Source organism: Macaca fascicularis, chromosome 3, assembly GCF_037993035.2.
Source record: "Macaca fascicularis isolate 582-1 chromosome 3, T2T-MFA8v1.1".
Classification (NCBI taxonomy): domain Eukaryota; kingdom Metazoa; phylum Chordata; class Mammalia; order Primates; family Cercopithecidae; genus Macaca; species Macaca fascicularis.
The window spans coordinates 181,237,261-181,257,535 of record NC_088377.1 but is presented as its reverse complement, the minus strand read 5'-3'; the positions used below and the strand labels follow the sequence as shown (position 1 = coordinate 181,257,535).

At 49.0% G+C, this 20,275-nt stretch overlaps 1 protein-coding gene across 9 annotated transcripts in view; it reads left to right on the top strand.

Annotated features, from left to right (window-relative positions):
* Positions 1 to 18,259, top strand: part of HIPK2 (homeodomain interacting protein kinase 2) — a 220,471-nt gene extending 202,212 nt beyond the window's left edge. For 7 of the 9 annotated variants that reach the window (XM_074036126.1, XM_074036124.1, XM_074036125.1 and 4 more), the window contains 2 exons: positions 4,570 to 4,730; positions 6,486 to 7,888. In XM_074036126.1, the coding sequence (XP_073892227.1) occupies positions 4,570 to 4,730; positions 6,486 to 6,956 (632 nt within the window). In that variant the 3' untranslated portion in view covers positions 6,957 to 7,888. Of the gene's footprint in view, positions 1 to 4,569; positions 4,731 to 6,485 lie in introns of all 9 variants that reach the window. The other 2 variants (XM_045388257.2, XM_045388254.2) reach the window with 1 other exon arrangement.
* The last annotated feature ends 2,016 nt before the right edge of the window (positions 18,260 to 20,275 follow it).

Genomic DNA, 20,275 nt, shown 5'->3' with positions numbered 1-20,275 from the left:
AGGCTTGCTAAGAATACCAATTCCGGATTTCCCGCACCTACCCAAGGAATTCTGATTCAGTAGATGGGGTGGGAGGGGCCCCAGGCGCTAATACACGGTTGGATTTGCGGCCTCTGAGTTGCACCCACTGCCCCTATCCCCACTGAGGCAGCTCACCCTTCACTCAGAGCAGGGGGCTCTGTGGGTTTTGGGGTCAGGAAGGCCCCCTTCCACCTGCAGTGTGCACCAGAATCTCCTGTCCCCAGGTTTCCGGTTTTCCTTTGACCTTCTTGAGAGGCTGAGACCTCTAGAGGCACATTTCTCTCTTAATCAACAATTAATCAGCATTCTCTCTTGCTGGGCTTCAGCCTCAGGCATCTCCTCTTTGACTTTGATTTCATCGCCCTGGGATTTGTAATAGAATTGATCCAACCGAATTCAATCAAGGGCCTGGTCGTTTCCATGCATGGCTCATTAATATTTAGCACCCTCTGCCCCAAGAATGACCAAATTCTCTCCTTTTCCACTAACCACCCACAGGATACTTCACTGAGATGATATGAGCCTTCCGGTTCACCTAAGATGCTCAGGCCCCAAAATGAATGCTCCGAATTCTTGCGTCTGAACATGGGGTGTAGACCTATCTTTGGACATCTTGCAATATGTTCTTGCTGCCTCTCCCTTAATATGAAACATTCTACCTGATTCATCCTTTGAATACCCCTACTTTGGGCAACTTCCTCAAATATGAACAGCTTTAGAGTTGGGGCTCTGTGGAACGGCAGTGCCACGGTTTGGCGGATGACCAGATTCCCTGGCCAAAGCTCTTTCCCATACTCAGTTATTTCATCTTTCCTCTCCTAGGGCTTCCTTACACTTTTCAGTGTCACCAGGCAGTAATCCTAAAGTACAGCAAGGTTTCCAGAAAATATAAATCACAGAAATATAGCTGTCCTCAGCTCAGCATGGTGGCTCACACCTGTAATCCCAGCACTTTGGGAGGCCAAGGTGGGCAGATCACCTGAGGTCAGGATTTCGAGACCAGCCTGGCCAACATGGCAAAACCCCATCTCTACTAAAAAATACAAAAATTAGCCAGGTTTGGTGGCACGCACCTGTAATCCCAGCTACTTGGAAGGCTGAGGCTGGAGGATCGCTTGAACCCAAGAGGTGGAGGTTGCAATGAGCCGAGATTGCGCCACTGCACTCCAACCTGAGCAACAGAGCGAGACTCCATCTCAAATTAAAAAAAGGAATTTAGCTGTCCTCCATGGAAAGTCAAGGTAATAAAAATATTTCAAGCACATTCCAGAAACTTAATGAAGAAAAATAACTGAGTATAAGATACAACACAGAAAGTGCTCAGATCAACAAAGGACAGTGGCAAGGAGGTCACTCATTACCTTTCTGTCTTAAAATGTGCTCGCTTTTTCCTGGGGAAAGCCTTCCTCAGTCTGGTTCTTAGACTAAAAATCAGTACCATGGCTGGGCACGGTGGCTCATGCCCGTAATCCCAACACTTTGGGAGACCGAGGCAGGCAAATCACTTGAGGTCAGGAGTTCACAACCAGCCTGGCTAACATGGTCAAACTCTGTCCTACTAAAAATGCAAAAATTAGCAGCTGGGCGCAGTGGCTCCTGCCTATAATCCCAGCAGTTTGGGAGGCCGAGGCAGGCGGATCACAAGGTCAGGAGTTCGAGACCAGCCTGGCCAATATGGTAAAACCCCGTCTCTACTAAAAATAGAAAAATTAGCTGGGCGTGGCAGTGGGCGCCTGTAGTCCCAGCTACTTGGGAGGCTGAGGCAGGAGAATCGCTTGAACCCGGGAGGCAGAGGCTGCAGTGAGCTGAGATCATGCCACTGTACTCCAGCCTGGGCAACAGAGCGGGACTGTCTCAAAAAAAAAAAAAAAAAAAAAATTAGCTGGGCGTGGTGGTGCATGCCTGTAATCCCAGCTACTTGGGAGGTTGAGGCACGAGAATCACTTAAACTTGGGAGGCAGAGGTTGCAGTGAGCCAGGATCACACCACTGTACTCCAGCCTGGGAGACAGAGCAAGACTCCATCTCAAAAAAAGAATCAGTGTTGTCTCTGTGCACGTCTCACCTCAGCAGGACTGGTTGCCCAAGGAGGCGGGACAGCCCCCAGCCCCAGCACCAGGCTCTTGTTCGTTCCCTGGTCTGCCCTCCCCTTCTTGGTGGGGGACCATCTGCCTGTCTTTCCACCTGGAAGATGTTTTCTTCTCCATTAACTCTACTGTTCTTTAGCTTTTAAGGAACAGAAGCAATGCTTGTTGTAACTATGGTTTCTAACTATACAAAACAAACCACACAGTCTTCAGGCTGCTTTGTCGTAGCCTTCACTTCCTAAACCCCTCTTTTTCTGCTCCCATCGGCATTGAAGTTAGAGAAAGGTGTCTGGAATTTTCTCCCTCCCACACTTTTGTAGGCTATTATGCAGGTTTGCTCCTAAAGAAGCCCAGTGTCGGCCAGGCGCAGTGGCTCATGCCTGTAATCCCAGCACTTTGGGAGGCCAAGGGCAGGTGGATCACCTGAGGTCAGGAGTTTGAGACTAGCCTGGCCAATGTGGTGAAACCCCGTCTCTAATAAAAATACAAAAAATTAGCCAGGCATGGTGCCGGGCACCTGTAATCCCAGCTACTTGGGAGGCTGAGGCAGGATAATTGCTAGAACCTGGGAGGCAGAGGTTGCAGTGAGCTGAGATCGCACCATTGCACTCCAGCCTAGGTAACAAGACTAAAACTCCATCTCAAAAAAAAAAAAAAAAGCCCAGTATCTTCTCACCAGTCTGGGTCTGTTTGTTGCTTTTGCCATTACAAAAGTGCTTGCATTTAAGGAAGGGCTATGGCCGGTGCATCTGGGTGCATTTGATTTGAAATTTCACTTCGGTCTGTATTAATACTGCATTGTGTGTTAGGCGGCCCCCTTCTGGAGGAGAGCTGAGGTAAAGCATCTCTTCTGCTTTTATCAAGGGGCGATGGTCCTGCCTGCAGAGCTCCACCACCCGAGGTGGGGAGATGACCCCTACACAGCAGCAGAACTCCCGCTCTCTGGGGCTCTTGCCCCTGCTGGGCTGGACACTCATGCCCTGTCCTGCCCTGTCCTGTTCTGGTGGCCTCCCTGGACTTGGGCTGTCCCTGCCTGTCAGCATCTTCACCTGGTTTATCCTCTGGCCTCGCCACCTCATCTGTGGAATCTGTGATGCCTCCTCCTTATTCACGCTTTCAGCATTCTCCCTGCCACCCCCGTCCCTGGTGGTACACAGTCACTGTCCTTAGCACACAGCAGGAGCTCAGAAAATACTTGGATGTGTTAAAACCACTGGGCTCTGAAGAGGCTCCTGTGGCTCTCTGGCCGGGTAACATGGAAGACATCCAGCTCAGGGTTCAACCTGCCTCTCTCAGAGCCCCTGACTACTCAGAGCGTTGTCCACTGCCCAGCAGCACTGGCACTCCCTGGGAGCTTGTCAGAAATGCAGATGCTCAGGCCTCCCAGAGCTGCTGAACAAGATGCAGGAATTACATTTGGGAAGTGTTGATCGAGCCACCTGCTGACCATGAGGTCACCTCTGGTGGGTCGCAGTGTTTCTTCCACTCTTCAGCCCCCTTGGCAATAACATGGAAGCCATTTTGTGCTTGGCTGTGTTTGGCTCACAGGGCCACTCCTGGATGACTTAGTCTCATCCTGCCTAGAGGCAGGTAACTAGACCAGGTGACTCTGAGGGTTATTTTAGCTTCTAGTAGTTCATTATGTCCCACTACAGACACTGTCTCCTCTGATACTCATAGTCACCCACGGTGGGGACCAAGCAGGGATCCTGTCTTAGTCTATTTTGTATTGCTGTAACAGAGTACCTGAGACTGAGTAATTTATAATCAATAGAAGTTTATTTGGCTCACGGTTCTGAAGGCTGGAAGTCCAAGAACAGGGTGCCAGCATCTGGCGAGGACCTTTGTGCTGCGTCTTCCCAGCACAGGAGGCAGAAGGACAAGAGAGCATGAGGGTGAGGGGCCCAGACTTGTTTTCATCAAAAAAGCCAATCTCTCAATAGCTAACCCACTCCCGAGATAACAACATTAATGCACTGATAAGTCATACACTCGTGAGGGCTCTGCCCTCAGAAGCTAACATCCCTGACTGGCCCCACCCTAAACACTTGCACTGGGGACTAAGTTTCTAACACAAGAACTTCAGGGAACACATTCAAATTATAGCAGATCTCTCCCACCCATTTTCCAGATGCTGGAAGTCACACCTCCCAGAGGAGCAGCACTGGGCCTGGCCTTAGGCTGCCGGCCCACCTTGCCTCTCCTGATTCTTTCCGCTTTCCCTTCTTCGTCCCCTCATGCAGCCCCATCCACCCTCCCAGCCAAGCGAGTGAGCCAGAGCCCCACTGCATCCAGAGTCAAGGCAAAGTCCTAGTGGGTCCAGAGGAGATGAGGCTGATTTGTGACTGCCCGGCTTCAGGCACATGTTTCTTCCTGGAATACCACTTTTCTCTGGTGGGGTAGCATCTTCTGGGCAGCTGGGACCCTGCCACCCATCTGACCTCTTTCTCCTCCTGCCACAGTCAACACCAGTCACCACTCGTCCTCCTACAAGTCCAAGTCCTCCAGCAACGTGACCTCCACCAGCGGTCACTCTTCAGGGAGCTCATCTGGAGCCATCACCTACCGGCAGCAGCGGCCAGGCCCCCACTTCCAGCAGCAGCAGCCGCTCAATCTCAGTCAGGTAAGCCCCACGGCTGGCGCCCCAGGCCAGGCAGAGCCCCCATCCCCTCATCCTTCCGCTTCAGAGAGGATCACTATGACGGCCCCTCACCCACCTCACAGGGCTGCAGTCCTGGCCACGGGTGGGCAGCACATGCCCTTGGTGACCTCTGGTGGCTTCTTCCACCACAGGTCACCCTGGGGGAAGTTGATATCACCGGTGTACAGAGAGCTGGCCCAAAGCAAAGCAACTTGTCTAATGTTACAAAGCCCTTAGTGACATGGTGCTAGAGCTTAAAAATAGGATGGCCCACATATTGCTGTTTCAACCCAGCAAAGGGTAGAGCACCGTGTCCCGGCCCTGTCGGCCTGGGACTCCAGGGACAGACCTGCATCCGACTCATTGCAGGGAGGGCCCACACACCACAGCCCCCAAGTGAAGGGAAGAGTTGTCCCAGGACCTGGAGGAAGGGGGGTGGGTTGAGGTGAAATGGGAGTGACCCGAGTTTCTGCAGGCACAGGGCTGTGTCAAGGGCTCTTCATCAGGCCTGACTCACACGGTGGACTCAGGGCCCCTGTTTCTCTAGAAACAAGATGAGATAAATGGGGTGTTTGTGTTCAGAGCTTCTCAGCTGAAGTGCTGCCCAGGTCATCAGTGGAGCCTGTGTCTCTGTCACGTGACTTAGGTTCTCCAGGTAGGACAGGGCTATTTTATTTGGACTGACAGAACCTTGGACAGCGATGCCTCTGAGAGCCAACCCTTTTTTTTTTTTTTTTTTTTTTTTTTTTTTTAAAGACAGGGTCTTTTTCTGTCACCCAGGCTCAAGTGCAGTAGCACAGTCATGGCTCTCACTGCAGCCTCTGCCTCCTGCCTCGAGTAATCCTCCCACCTTAGCCTCCCGAGTAGCTGAGACTACAGGCATGAGCCACCACACCTAGCTAATTTTCAAAATTTTTTGTAGAGATGCTGTGAGAGCCAACAATTTTGAGAACAAGATTTTACAGTGAGTGAAAAAGCAATTGCTGCTCAAAGAGTGTGTCCTGGCCGGGTGCGGTGGCTCACTCCTGTAGTCCCAGCTTCTCGGCAGCCCAAGGCGGGGGGGATCATTCTAGGCCAGGAGTTCAAGGCTGCAGTGAGCTAGGTTCATGCCACTGCACTCCAACCTGGGGCATCCTGATAATGCCACAGCTTCTATGTGTCCTTGGGAGAAATATTTTCTCCTGTAACTTTGCAGCTGGCTTTATCGTGTATCACCCCAGCCTGGTGAGTGGCAGGCCAAGTCGGGACTTTCTCAGTCCAAGTGACTTTTTTTTTTTTTTTTTTGAGACAGAGTCTCACTCTGTCACCCAGGCTGGAGTGCACTTGTGTGATCTCAGCTCACTGCAACGTCTACTACCTCCGAGGTTCAAGTGATTCTCGTGCCTCAGCCCACCGAGTAGCTGGGACTACAGGCAAGGCTCATGCCACCATGCCCGGCTAATTTTTTTGTATTTTAATAGAGACGGGGTTTCGCCATATTGGCCAGGCTAGTCTCGAACTCCTGACCTCAGGTGATCCGCCCACCTCTGCATCCCAAAGTGCTGGGATTACAGGCATGAGCCACCACGCTGGGTCCCAAGTAAATTTTTACTTTCTCAACACACAGAGGGAAGCCCTTTCTGTCACTTCTGGCGTCTTTCCCTTCTCTTCCTCCTTCCTGCCCTCCTGCCCCTCCTCCCATTCCTTCCTCCCCATGTGTCAGCCCCTGACGTCTCTCTTGGTGCCTCTCCTCCCCAGGCTCAGCAGCACATCACCGCGGACCGCACTGGGAGCCACCGACGGCAGCAGGCCTATATCACTCCCACCATGGCCCAGGCTCCCTACTCCTTCCCGCACAACAGCCCCAGCCACGGCACTGTCCACCCCCACCTGGCTGCAGCCGCCGCCGCCGCCCACCTCCCCACCCAGCCTCACCTCTACACCTACACCGCGCCTGCGGCCCTGGGCTCCACCGGCACCGTGGCCCACCTGGTGGCCTCGCAAGGCTCGGCGCGCCACACCGTTCAGCACACTGCCTACCCAGCCAGCATCGTCCACCAGGTCCCCGTGAGCATGGGCCCCCGGGTCCTGCCCTCACCCACCATCCACCCGAGTCAGTATCCAGCCCAGTTTGCCCACCAGACCTACATCAGCGCCTCGCCAGCCTCCACCGTCTACACTGGATACCCACTGAGCCCCGCCAAGGTCAACCAGTACCCTTACATATAAACACTGGAGGGGAGGGAGGGAGGGAGGGAGAGAATGGCCCGAGGGAGGAGGGAGAGAAGGAGGGAGGCGCTCCTGGGACCGTGGGCGCTGGCCTTTTATACTGAAGATGCCGCACACAAACAATGCAAAAGGGGTAGGGGCGGGGGGCAGGGGGACGGGACGGGACACCAGTGAAACTTGAACCGGGAAGTGGGAGGACGTAGAGCAGAGAAGAGAACATTTTTAAGAGGAAGGGATTATAGAGGGTGGGAAATCTATGGTTTTTATTTTAAAAAAGAAAAAGGAAAAAAAAAAAAGTCAATAACAAAAAACACAGCTCAAGAACCCATTCTACGCCAAACTGGAAAGGAGAAGAGAGCAACAGGAAGATTCCAGAAGCGGGGGGCCCCAGTTTTTGAAGAACTTTATGAACTTTTCAAAGATTATTTTCATATGGCAGCAAGTGATACGGAAGACTTTGCTGTCAGGGACACCTGATATGGAAATCAAATAGATTTTTAATTAATTGAACATAAGATTTAGGGATTTTTCCAGAACTCGAAAGGGTCAACAGCTCTCCAGAACGTCAGGCTGCAGCCTGAGGAGGCTGATGTTTGGAGCTGGTGTGGGGTTGGCGAGGCTGAGTCCAGGCTCCCTAGTCAGGAAAGACGGGGAACGCCAGGCTGCTGGAAGGCCCCCGGGGGCGCGGGGCGGGTTTTCTTTTTCTGAGCACTCTGGATAAATCCCTAAGCAATGTTGTTCCTCAAATGTCATTAATAATGTGTGTTGCAAACTTTAGATTTTTTTTTCTTTTCTGAAAATGTATTTTCTCTTTGAGTCCACCCCTAGTCGCATAGCGTAGGGCTAGCGGTCGTCACGGACACCCTAGTAGAATGTAGCACTCAGCACCCTTGTCTCCTACCTTGTGTTCAACTCCAATGATACCAATAGAATATTCCTCAATGTAATTGCACAAAAAAAAAAGCGATATAACATAGGCATGTAACCAATGTGGCGGTGCAGGTGTGCGGGTGAGCGAGCGCGTGTGAGTGTGCACGCACCGCCCTCCCCGGGTGGCCCTCGGCGCCGCCACCCTAGCTGGCGCAGTCTTGACACTGCATCCTTCCCTCCTAGTGCCTTACCGAGCGACAGACGCGGCGTGAGGGTTTACTTCCACTGGTACTCCAAGAAACTGAGGCTAGTCAGACACAATCTCAGCTCTTCTGTTGTGCTGTTGTAACAGTTTACTCTGGCCTTTTTTTTTTTTCTTTTTCTTTTTAAAATGTTAATGCCCATTGTCTTTCCTGGGCTGTTTGCTAGCGGAAGGATGCCAGGGAAGCTGGCAGGAGCTAGGAGAGAGTCCGTGGATCTTGAAAGAAATATGGGAGACAGATGCCTGGCAGGTGCGTCTGGAGATGGGGACAGCGGGAGTTGAGTTGTGGTAGTAGTTGAGTTGTACTTTGTGGGCGGAGGCCCAGAGAGACTCCCCACCCTTCACCCCTGCCCCACTCTGTCCCCAGCTCTGCCATTTGTGAGGCCAGAGGTTTCGGGACTGTTGGCCTTGCCAGGCAGCTGTCTCCCGCCCCAGGCAGCACCCCCTAGTCCCTCCCACGGTGAGAGCCTGGAGCTCTCAGCCTCGCATGGGACTCCACTCTCTCCTACGACTCCCTGGGCTGTTTTGCTCTAACGATCTTGCCAGATCCCTCCCTCTGTAGACAACCACCAACCTCTGTTTGCTGTTGAATTCTCTCCTCACATTACCCAGGTCTGCTCAAGACATGATTTTGGTTTTGGTTTCCAAGGGTTCTGGTGGGCAGAAGGTTGGAGGGACACTTATGAGGGTGACCGGGGGTCTGACGCTGCACTTTGGAAAAATTCACACAGTTAAATTTCCAAAGAAATCTGCCCTTTGCCCTCTTTGCACCTTTGACACATTCTGGAAGTTTTCTCAGGCTTTGGACACTGCTGGGGATGGAGGTGTGGAGAGGTGGGGAGTTCTCTGTCTTCATAGTAAATAACTCTGAAATATGTGAATGTGATTGGCAGGAGAATCTGGCCAAGGATGGGGCCGAAAAGGGTGGTTCTAATTGTTTGCTTCTGATGTTGAGTCCTTAGCTGACCCCACAGGCAGGTTTCCAAGGTGCAAAGAGATCTTTCCCGAGTCAGCGGCCCCATCCTTATCCTCCCGCCCTTTACTTCCTCACTCTGCAGTCTCCCTCAAGGATCTACTGTGAAAGGTGTGTTTGTAGTGATATCCAACTAACTCAGTAACGAAGCCGTTACTTAGCTCTTAGCTGTGAAATAACTCTGGAAACTTCCCCACCCCAACCATAAATTCTTACTTACAAAGAAATAGGTCCCCAAACTGGAAACAGCTTAGTCCAGCGAGAAGGAAGGGCACCATGACTGCTCGATGCTGGGCACAGCTGGGCCGTCTTGCCAAGTGCCGCTGGAGGCTGAGCAGGCAAGAGGCCTACAGCAAGGAGATGCCCTCCCCTCAGGCCATTGTCAATACCATCTTTATCTGGAGGTGGGGAAGTGCAACCCTCTGAGACAGCAGGACAATGGTCAGTTCAGAGAGGGTGAGGGCAGCAAAGGTTTCAGAGGACACAGAAGCCAGAGGACCCCCTGCTCCACAGCTGGGTCAGCCTGGAAAATCCATCTGTTAGGGACTTTTTGGCAGCCAGATGGCAGCAGTAGCCCATTAGGTCTCATCCCGAGTTCCAAGTCGTGGCTGCAAATGAGCCTCAGTTCGCCTTATTGGAGAGCACCCCCAGACTCCAGGGCACAGTTCACTTCCAGCCCTTTCTAGATCTGATCTTTTAGGGGGAAAGACAGCTTAAAATGTTCTTTTTGTTTTAAAGAAAATTCTTCTGTCTGCTTAAGTTGGAGGCTACTTTCACCTGACGTTTTCTTTCCTTTTATTCTTCCAGATCAGGAATGAAATTTCCATGCTGCTCATAAAGATAATATTGTACTAATTATTTTTATTACCATTGTAATTATGATCATTATGTTGATATTTTAGTCAGGGTTTTACATGCACGTTTATTCCAAGTATCTTTGTGTTTTCTCTTTAATATTTAAACTTCTTCTCTCTGTGAGTATATGAGTAGACTGGAGGGACATCCAGATGTCCAGTTTTGTCAGGCGAAAAAAAAAGGAAAGACTTAAGAAGTAGGAAAATAGTTTCTGTCATCTCTATCCCACCAAGAGCCGTCAAGAAAGATCCACCGCAGAACAAAAGTTTAAAGAAGAATCAAAGCCTTGATTGGGCTTCTGACAACATGGTCACCATCAAGGTTGTCATTTTCTAGATCCTAGCGAGCTGGGATGCGATGTCAGGTGGCATCTCGTGGGCTCGGGGAATGCTGAGTCACTGACTATCCAGCCCTTAGCTGGCTTCTCTCCCACATCCTCAGAGTTCTCCTGTGCTTCTGAAATCTGTTAACTAAATCTTTGGCTTGCCTCTGATATTTAAGCAAGAAAATTCCCTCCCAGAGGTGACCCCAGCCGCTTCCCCACACATCCACCCTTTTCCCATCTGCGCACCTGGGGCGTGGCTTAGATTCTTCACTGCAGAAACATTTGCCCCCTCCCAGAAGCTGCTGGGCACAGTGAGGTGGTGTAAGAGTGACTGGCAGGTGGTACCTCCCCCAGGAAATTTCACCACACCACCCAGTTCCTCAGCCTGCCCCCTCCCGCTGTGATGCATGCTCCCAGCACCCAATTCTGGCCAGCTGGAAGTGGGTGGAAGGTTGGCAAGAAGCCAGAGAAACCCTGAACAAAGCTGGGTGGCTGCTCAGGCATCACAAGTTATGCCCCCTCTGAAAGTGGGCTCCAGCCACATCCTCAGTGCACTGTGCTGTGTGTGCTGGGTGCTCACATGCTGTCCCCAGACCCACAAAGTGCTAGGCCCCAGATGAAGAAAGGGGTGAAATAGCCAGCTTCACCAAAGGGAAGGGAAGGGAAGGGAAGGGAAGTATTGGGCGATGCCAGCCCCACAGATGCTCAGCAAACATTAGTGCACATCCTCCTAGTCCTCACCCGATGGCCTCCTCTACCCCATGCATGGAGCTGCCACATCAGAAGCCCCAGGAGAAGCTCCGTGCTGGAGAGGCCAGCTCCCTGAAAGCCCAGTTGCATACCTGGCCAAATCTGCCATGTGGTCACCTTGGCAAACAGGCTGCTGTCACTAGGACCAAGCTCTCAAGCAGAGGGATGCCAATCTAGTCCTTACTTAGCCCACAAATCATCTAGCGCATCCTCTAGTCTTTCATGGGCTTCCTCCTTCCCTTTTGAAGAAACATTGTTCAGAGGAAGAGGGGAAGATTTGAAATATCAGGTCATGGAGGAGTGTTTAATTGGAGCCTGGTGAACCGCAGGGCGATTTGCTTCTGCTCACTGGGTTCTGACTGGCCCGTCTGGACGTGGGCCCCCATGTCTCTGTGCTTAGGGCCTCTTCATGATGTTTTGGATGTTTCCAAGGGAAGTGGGTGAGCAGATCAAGGGGGTGGGAGAGTCAAGGCTTGATGCCAATTAATACTGTGAAGTGGAGCGTGCGGTCAGTGGAATTCAGAGGAAAAAGAAGGGTTGGAGCAAAGCGGCATTCATCTCCTGGACTGTTAGCCTTTCTAGTCTTCCTGGTGGCTGAGGTGTTTGCAGGCTGGGGAAGCCAGCTGACCTTTGTCCTCTTCAACCTGGAAGACTCAGCCTGCCCGACACAACGTGTGAGACGAATGGACATCAGGAAGGGAAGGGGAGATTAGCCCAACTGCCGACAGAACGATTTCCCTTGGTTGGACCTTGGGAATGGCAAACACTCATATTGGAACAAGCTTGGGGTGGAAGATTTAGGCCGTGTGAGCGTGTGTGAGTGAGTGGAACAAACTTTCTTGGAAACTGGAGGGAGGAGATGAGGAGGCTTCGGGAAGTATTACTGATGGCTTATGGTTGAGAGAGCGACATGGGGCCCCAGCTCGCCCCAGCTTTCGTCCCAGGTTTTCTGTCTGATGCTGAGGGCAGGGTGGGGTGTGGGACCACCACTCTTGCTGGCCTGTCAGGTAGCCACTAGGACAGAAAATGGAAAGAAGGAAATGACTCAGTGCTCTCAACTAGCAGAGAGAATTCAAGAGAGGTGAGGGTTCCTTCCGCAGGCAGCCTGGGACTCCACAGCGCCAGCAGGAGTGACTTTGCCACGAGACATTCCAGCCCAAGGGACTTTGCAGGCTTCATTCCCTGTCTGTGTCTTTTCCTTCTGATGTGTTTTACAGATTTCTGACGGGGAAGCTTCAAACTTGAGCAGGCCAGAGATGTCCTTACCAAATTGGAAAGGAAGGTGAAGCTGTTCCTTTCTTTAGCCAAAGAACCTTCTCAAAGATGCCTCCAGAGATGGACACAATGGCCTTCCCCTCCTTTCTTTCCAGGCAATAATGACATCATTAGTGATGCAATTCTGTTTGTCTTTCTCTTTCCTCTCCTTTTTCTTAAAAAAAAAAAAAATTGTATTTGTTTCAAAACTGTGCTATTCTTTTAAGAGGAGTGGAGGAGACCCCTTGGATGCTGCTGCTACTGGGAGACAAGGAGCTGTACCAATAGGTGGGCTTGACTAATCCCGGGCCACCATGGGAGCGAGCAAAGCAGAGCTGTCAGGAGTTCAGCTGCATCAGGGACGTAGAGCACGTGGGGGCTGGGCTCGGAATAGCAGTACTTTTCCACTTTGATGCCTTAGAACTCTTACTTCTCATCTCCACAGAGCAGACTCAGTAAAATCTCAGGCCACTAGAGAATGGAAGGCGGTGAAACAGGATTTAAATGCAAAAGAAACGTATTGGAGGCTTTTGGCACCATGGCTCACTAGAGGGACCCAGCATAGTAGAGGTTTCTCGTGTCTTTGTTGCAGCTTCCGAAAAGTTCAGAAAAGAACTCCAGGCCGTTCTTTGCTCAGACCCAGTGAGAGTTTGTGGAGAAGTGCCCCCTGCAGGTCTCCTGTCCCAGAACACCAGCACCAGAGGGGGTCTTCCTGATGTCCCCTGCTGGACTTGCCCAAGCCTGGGAGCCCCTCATCTCAGATCCCTGTGCTGAACATGGCACCGACTGTCCCTTATTTGTTAAAATTTGCAGTATCTCTCAAGTAAATAATAGCCAGCATTTGTTGAATACTTTCACGACTCCCGGGCCAAGGCCTTTATGAGCGTTGTCTCAAGGGGCCCCCACAGCCACCCCACAGGGAGGCGGATAACAGCCCCCATTTATAGATAAGGGAGCTGACCAGATGCTCTGAGAAGTGGCAGGTGTTGAAGGAAGGATAAAGCAGTGATGGGCCAGAATTCCCAAGGTGCCCTTCCTGAGATGTGATTTTTAATCTTTTAACTTTTTAAATTAATAGCAATGCGTGGCCTCATATTTCTATGAACCATTTAGTGATACTCCCACTTCCTGCATGCCACACACTGTGCCGGGAATTGCTCATGGGTCGTCCTGTTTCATCTTTTCAGCAGCCCTGTGAGATCGGCAATATTAGTCCCCCTGCAGCCGAGGAAACTGGCCAGAGCCACACAGCTCATGAGGGGCAAGGAGGGCTTGAACCTGAGTCTGCCCAGCTCCAGAACTGAGCTTGCAGCCATTGGCTGCAGCTGTCTCCTGCATGTCTGAGCAAAGAAAGGCCTTTACACAGCATCACCCTGTGCCATCCCGTGCACTGTGGGACTCAGCTGAAGGACTGTGCAAAGAGGGGGCTCCTGAGTTGGATTTAGGCAAAAGGGGCAGAATTAGTTTGATTTTGAGAGAAAATCTCTGGAGAGTTTCTTTTGATTCATAGTAGAATTCCTTTTAGATTTCTTTCCAGCATACCAACTAGCTTTAGTAGTGCTGCTACAACCAGCTCTTATAAGTAAGAGTGAAAAAGAAGTATTCTTTTCTTCTTTAAAAAATAATTTTTTCTTGCTTATAGTTAATTCTAGAAAGGCAATACTAAAGGTATATATTTTTTTCAAAATGCTATTTTTTACTGCACTTGATAATTATCCTGACAGCTCTGATCTCTGTGATAGATTCACTCTTCAGCTCTGGGCAGAACCAGAGGCAGGGTTCACACCAAATTTGTAAATACCATATGTGGGTCTGGTGTCCAGGAACTTTTTTCTTTCTGTTAAAAAAGAAAAAAAAAGAAAAAGAAAAAAAAAAAGAAGTAGAGGTGGAAGAAAGACAAGACTTAGAGGAACAAAAGAACGTTTTCTGTTGAGATAGATACTCTTCTCAAAGAAATAGCAACAATTGTATAAACAGGAAAACCAGCCAGCTTTCATGATAAAAGGAAGGAGTGTCTCTTGCCCTGGTATGAGATTAACAGAAATACAGATGCATTTTTGTTTTGGTTGAAAGATGGTGAGAATTTAGAAATGCTTAGGACTAGATTTTTAATTTTTTAAAAGAACTATTATCATTTATTATGAAATATTTTTCAGTTGTTTTCAGTGGGTTTCTTGTTCCTTTTTTCATTTAAAACCTTCTTTGTTGACTGGCTCCAGGCTTGTTTGCCTAAATTCTTAGGTAGTTTACACAAGTTCTAGAATCTTTTAGAACTTTAACTCCATTGGAAGCAAACCCAACTAATCGGAGTTTGAAATCCTGGTTGGTTTCAATAGGTATTCTGGAATTCTGGCAGAACACCTAAAGATTTTTTTTAGAAGGTTTTAGATACATTATCTTACACAAACTGTGACCTAATGGCAATAATTACCTCAAATGTGGGCATTCATCCTGGTTTTAGCCTTTTTTGAAATCATGTAGCCAGCTTGATCTTGGAATTTAAAGACTATGAATTCTCTGTGGGCTGAAAATAATGATTACTTCATACCCCGGTCATCGTTGCTTAAGTGAATTCTGAAAATAGCTCATCTTTACAACAAAAATGAAACCAAGGAAGAGATTATTCTTTGTGTGTTGTACTCAAATGTGATGTTCAAATGCACCTGTTAAGTATATATGTTTTTAGCTACTGTAAAATGCTGTTAGCCTTCTAAGCTATCAAGAGAGTCACATTTTAAATGAGTAAACTAAACTATTGACTGTGGATACTTAAGCATATTTCTGGCTACGTTTTATAGTTAAAGTGTTTTATAGTTTACATTTAGACTGGTACTTTTTAAAGAAAAGTTCTGTTTATAACTGACATCTGCAAACCCCAGCGAATGCCTCTTAGTTGCAGGCTGCGTCTCCCCCAAGGCAGGTGTGTTGTCCCAGACTCTTCTGTAGTCCAGCATGTGCACTGCCCTCCGGATTATTAGTTTCCATGTGAACTCGAGAGAACATGAAAGGCAATCCAGATGGAGGGAGAAGGTGTGAGTCCGCAGCCCGGGCCAGATGCGAAGGTCTCATGCATGTCATCTAAACACTTGAGTTCAAGGCCTTCTCTCTGACATCTTGGAAAAGTCATTGAGAACAGTTAACCTGGTTCATTGATTTTTGTCTTGATTTGAATATTTAACTTATTAATAGATCCACTGATTTCCAGGCACCAGGCAGTAGAAGAGACTGGGATTCAGGTGACCATGAAGGCGCAGCTGCTACTTCTGGGCCCGGGGTGATTTTGATCAGCGCTTTGTAGGGGAGGACCATTTACCCCTATTCCCATGCTCGCTGGCTGGGTTTTCCATATATCTGCTGTCATTTATTCGTTTCCCCTTGAAAGCAAAATCAGTGTAAAAGGCTATGTTTACGTTTTACTTATTGTCCAGCTTAGACTCAAAGCCTAGTTCGGTGGGAGGGGGACCTTAGCATCCTCTCAGAGATGGTCAGGGCTGAGCAGGAGAAGAAGGCGGAGACAGAGGGGCAGCTCAGCCTGGTCCTTTGAGACCTACTCTAAACAGACATCGTGTTTGGAACGAGAGAGATGCTTTGAGATGGGAATGGGCCCCACTGTCACGCAGAAACAGACTGGGGGCATGGCAGTTTCCCTGAGTCTTGGTTTCTTTTGCTTTCTCTTGTGCCACCACCAAACTGCAGAGGACCTGCTGTGACCGAAAGGGCATTCCTTTAGCAGATAAGACCTTGAAAACTGCAAAACACCTGGGACCAGGGAGCTTTTAAAAAATACAAAAAATATACCACTTTTGCTTTTTCCCTGTGAACTGCATTGACAGTGTGTTCTTACGACAGTCTTTTGATAGAAATGTTACCGTAAAATAGTTTTCATCTCACCCCTCCTAATCATACTCCCACTTTCCTGTTTGTGTGGTGGTGGTGGTGTTTCTTCCTTTACATGAATTAACCAAATGAATTTTGTGTCATTGTTTTTAGGGCTTATATTTTTAAAACATAGAAATTGCCTTTTTGTTCATTTGAAAAGTAAGTATGTTGTATCTGAAAAAGGGCTCTGCCTCTGCTCTCCCTAGCTTCCTTGTAACCAATCTCCAATGAATCTCTCCTGGCACTGCCCCCTTCCTTATATAGGGTCACTGTCCCCAGGGCCACCTCTGCCTCCACCCTGCTGTCACCACTGCCCCGGGCCAAGGCACCCAGGACTCCCAGAAAGCGCGAGAGCCGGCAAGAAGGCCCCAGTCAGCCTTGAGACTGGTGGTCAGAACTCCCTGTCGAGTCGCCTGCTGGGCTGAAGGGGCAACAGATTGTCATTGTTGAAATTGTTTGGCTCAGGTTATAAGGAGGAACTTGGGAAGTAGAAAGTGACTTGACCATGCACATCCCTAGTAGCTTCCTGTAACTAATGAACAGAGAGCGCACCCCCACCCCACCCTGTCCTGCCCCACCCGGTCCCCGGGCAGATGTTCCCGTCTGCACTGCCGTGAGTCAGTCGGTCCCCCGTTTTGGCTCTCCTCCCTTTTGTGTTCCTGCTCACTTCAAGCTTCTTCCATGGACTTTCCAGGGCACAGTCATCTCTGGCCCCCAAATCATCTCTTCATCCTCTTTGTGTGCATTTTTTTAACCAAATGAAATAGACCAGAAAGTCATGCTTTGGGGCAGCAGAATTTCTAGTTTAGTAGAATCACTGTATAGAGATAGATATTGATATATATGTTTGTGTATATATATCAAACCAAATTTGATAGGAGAAGTATAGCTTTACGGATGAGGAGGAGGAAGAGCTCTTTAGAGGTCGGAGTTAGCACTGGTGTCTTGGACGTGCATGGGCCTTGTCCCAGGCCACTCCGCACACATGGGGCTGAGGCGTGGCACCAGGCCCTTGTCATCCACCTCACCATGGCAGAGCCAGCGGGCCCTGTAGGGTGCCCCTGCTCTCACTGGGTCCCAGCTTCAAGCGCATCGGTGGGCGACGGGGGCAACAAATCAGAGTGACTGGAATTTTCCATCCCGTTTTGCTTTGACCACATGTATTGAGCTGCAGCCTCTGATATTCTATCACATTTCCAAAAATGGTATCCATTAGGATAGAAAGAGAACGGATCTGTAGAAATGTTTACCTTTCAACTGCCCATGAATTCAGGACACTGGATAGAAAGACTCACTCCCCAAAATGAGAACAGGGAAGAGGAGACCTGGTGACACTAAGTCACCAGGTCCAAGGAACGTGGCTCCCTCCCCAGGGTCATCTCACCTAGATCTTTCTCTCCCAGGTCATCTCAGCTCAATCTCAATAACCCTATGAAAGCCCTGGTCTGTTGTGTTCCTTCACCGTACGGTTTCTGTAATAAAAAGTGTTAATCCATGTTAATCTGTGTGAAAATTATTGCGTGCAACAGTATTTTCTCGTGTACCTCTTTTTCCTATGTGAATTGTCCCTCTTTTTTATTTATAAATGTCTACTTTTGTTTTTTTAAAGACAAACCAATGTGTTGTAGACCTATATGTAACCTATTCCTTAGTCTCATATTATAGGTATGTTATAAGAATGGATATTTTACTTGGCTTTAGAATGTTTTACAAGAAAACTAATTCTTAACTGATCAAGTCCTTGCTACTAAAATGCTTGTGTTTTTCATCATGACGTCGTGTGCTTCTAAATTAATCATTTTCGTTGTAGAAAAATGGAGTGAATTTATATTAGTCTTGGAAACTAATAATAGCATTGTAAATTTATGAGATGATTTTAACAGAAAAAATATAGAAGAATATAGTTATTTTAATTGTAATATTACTAACTGTAGGGTGAGAAAAAGGGGGGTCCCATTGTGGTGAACTATGTTATAGCTTGTTACTCACAGTTTCTTTTTGATCATTTTTTCGGTCTCCGAGGTGAAACGACTTATTAATTAAAATTTGTAAACTCACATATGCATATTGTATATGTGTAGAAATGTAATCACACTTTGTCTTGGAATTACATTAAACTGTTTGAAATCACTGTACACCTGCCTGGCATGCTTATTTATCCTGGAACCAGACCTGTCATAAGAGTGAAGAGTTTATTGTTACAAGTAATGTATTTTGGGTTTGTTTGTTTATTGAGACGGAATTTTGCTCTTGTTGCCCAGGCTGGAGTGCAATGGCACGATCCCGGCTCACTGCAACCTCCACCTCCCAGGTTCAAGCAATTCTCTTGCCTCAGCCTCCCAAGTAGCTGGATTTACAGGCATGCGTTACCACGCCTGGCTAATTTTGTATTTTTAGTAAAGACGGGGTTTCTCTATTTTTGGTCAAGCTGGTCTTGAACTCCCAACCTCAGGTGATCCACCTGCCTCGGCCTCCCAAAGTGCTGGGATTACAGGCGTGAGCCACTGTGCCCAGCCGAGATTATTTAATGGCTCTGGAAATGTGTAGAAGCCACCACTGCATTGAAAATTTGCAGAGAGAGGGAGGGCCTTGAACTCATGTTAGTACCAATTCCCATGCAGCTGAGTGGGGCTAAGAGTCTCCCAGCTTCCTACTGCCTCTTCCAAGCCATTTCAGCCCCATCTGCTCCCAATCTCTGTCCCTGACACCTAAGGTGTGGCTGTCACCTGCTGTCCTGGAAGCTTTCCAACATGCATCCCGGATCCTCTGCACCCAGGCCCTGCCGTCTCACCAGACACCATCAGCACCCGCAGCCTCGTGGCTTGCTAACCCATCACCAGGGCTCTTGTCACTCTGCACCTGTGCTCCACAGCCCCATCCAGGCTCTGTGCCTGCAGCAGCTCCACCTCAGCAAGCCTAAGAAACTCCACATCCTGCTGGGACTGGGGTTTCCCAGCCTTCTGACACTCTTTTTGTCTTAAATTATGGTAAAATATACATAATATAAAATTACCATTTTAACATTTTTAAGTGGACTGCTAGCAACCTTAAATACATTCACATTATTATATAGCCGTCACCACTATTTCCAGAATTTTTTCCTCATCCCAAACACAAGTTCTGTCCCCATTAGCAACTCCCCATTTCTCCCTCCACCCAGCCCCTAGCAACCACCCTTCTCCTCTGTCTCCATGAGTTTGCCTATTCTAGATATTTCATGTACGTAGAATCATATATTTGTCCTTTTGTGTCTGGCTTATCTCACTTAGCATAATGTTTTTAAGGTTCATTCATGTTATGGCATACCTCAGAATTCCATTATTTTTCATGGCCAAATAATATTCCATTGTGTGGAGAGATCACATTTGGCTGATCCATTTATCTGTTGATGGACATTTGAGTTGCTTCCACCTTTTGGCTGTTGTGCCAATGCTGCTGTGAACATTGGTGGGCGAAAGATCTGTTCAAATCCCTGCTTTCTATTCTTCTGGGAGCGTACCCACAAGGGAATTGCTGGATCGTACAGCAATTTTAAGATTAACTCTTTGAGGTCCCATCATTCTGTTCCCCATAGCAGCTGTACCATTTCACAGTCCCACCAGCAATGCACAAGGGGCCCTGTTTCTCCACCCAGCACTCATCCTGGCTTCCATTTCCAGGATTTTCAAGTCTGAGGAGCTCTGGGTTCCAAGCCCTCAGTCTTCTGTGCCTCTAGGTTGGCCAGGCTAAACTCCACAGCCTTTCACTCCACCCACCTTCTCCCCCACACCCGCAACTCACCGCCTTTTGCCTCTGCCACACCCCCTCACAATGGCTCAGTGACTCTGCTGTCCACCTCTGCTCCGAGGGCTACTGGGGAGGACCACCAAGCCCTGAAAACGAACGACCTCCAGCCTCGCTAGGCCTTCTGTTCCAGCAGCAACTTCTGTGGCTAATGGGAAACACCAATCTCTCCAGGCCCTGAGCCCCACTCTCATGAGACCTCTACTCCCCCAGGCAACCCAAAGAGGCTCAGGCTGCTGGACAGAGTGCTCTCATCCCCCTCCTCCAGTCCCAGCGGCATCCGCCTTGCTGCCTCGGATCCCTTCAGCCCCAGGGGAGAAAGTCCCTGTGCTTCCCCCGTCCTTTCCTGTCTCCCCAGGGCTCTTTCT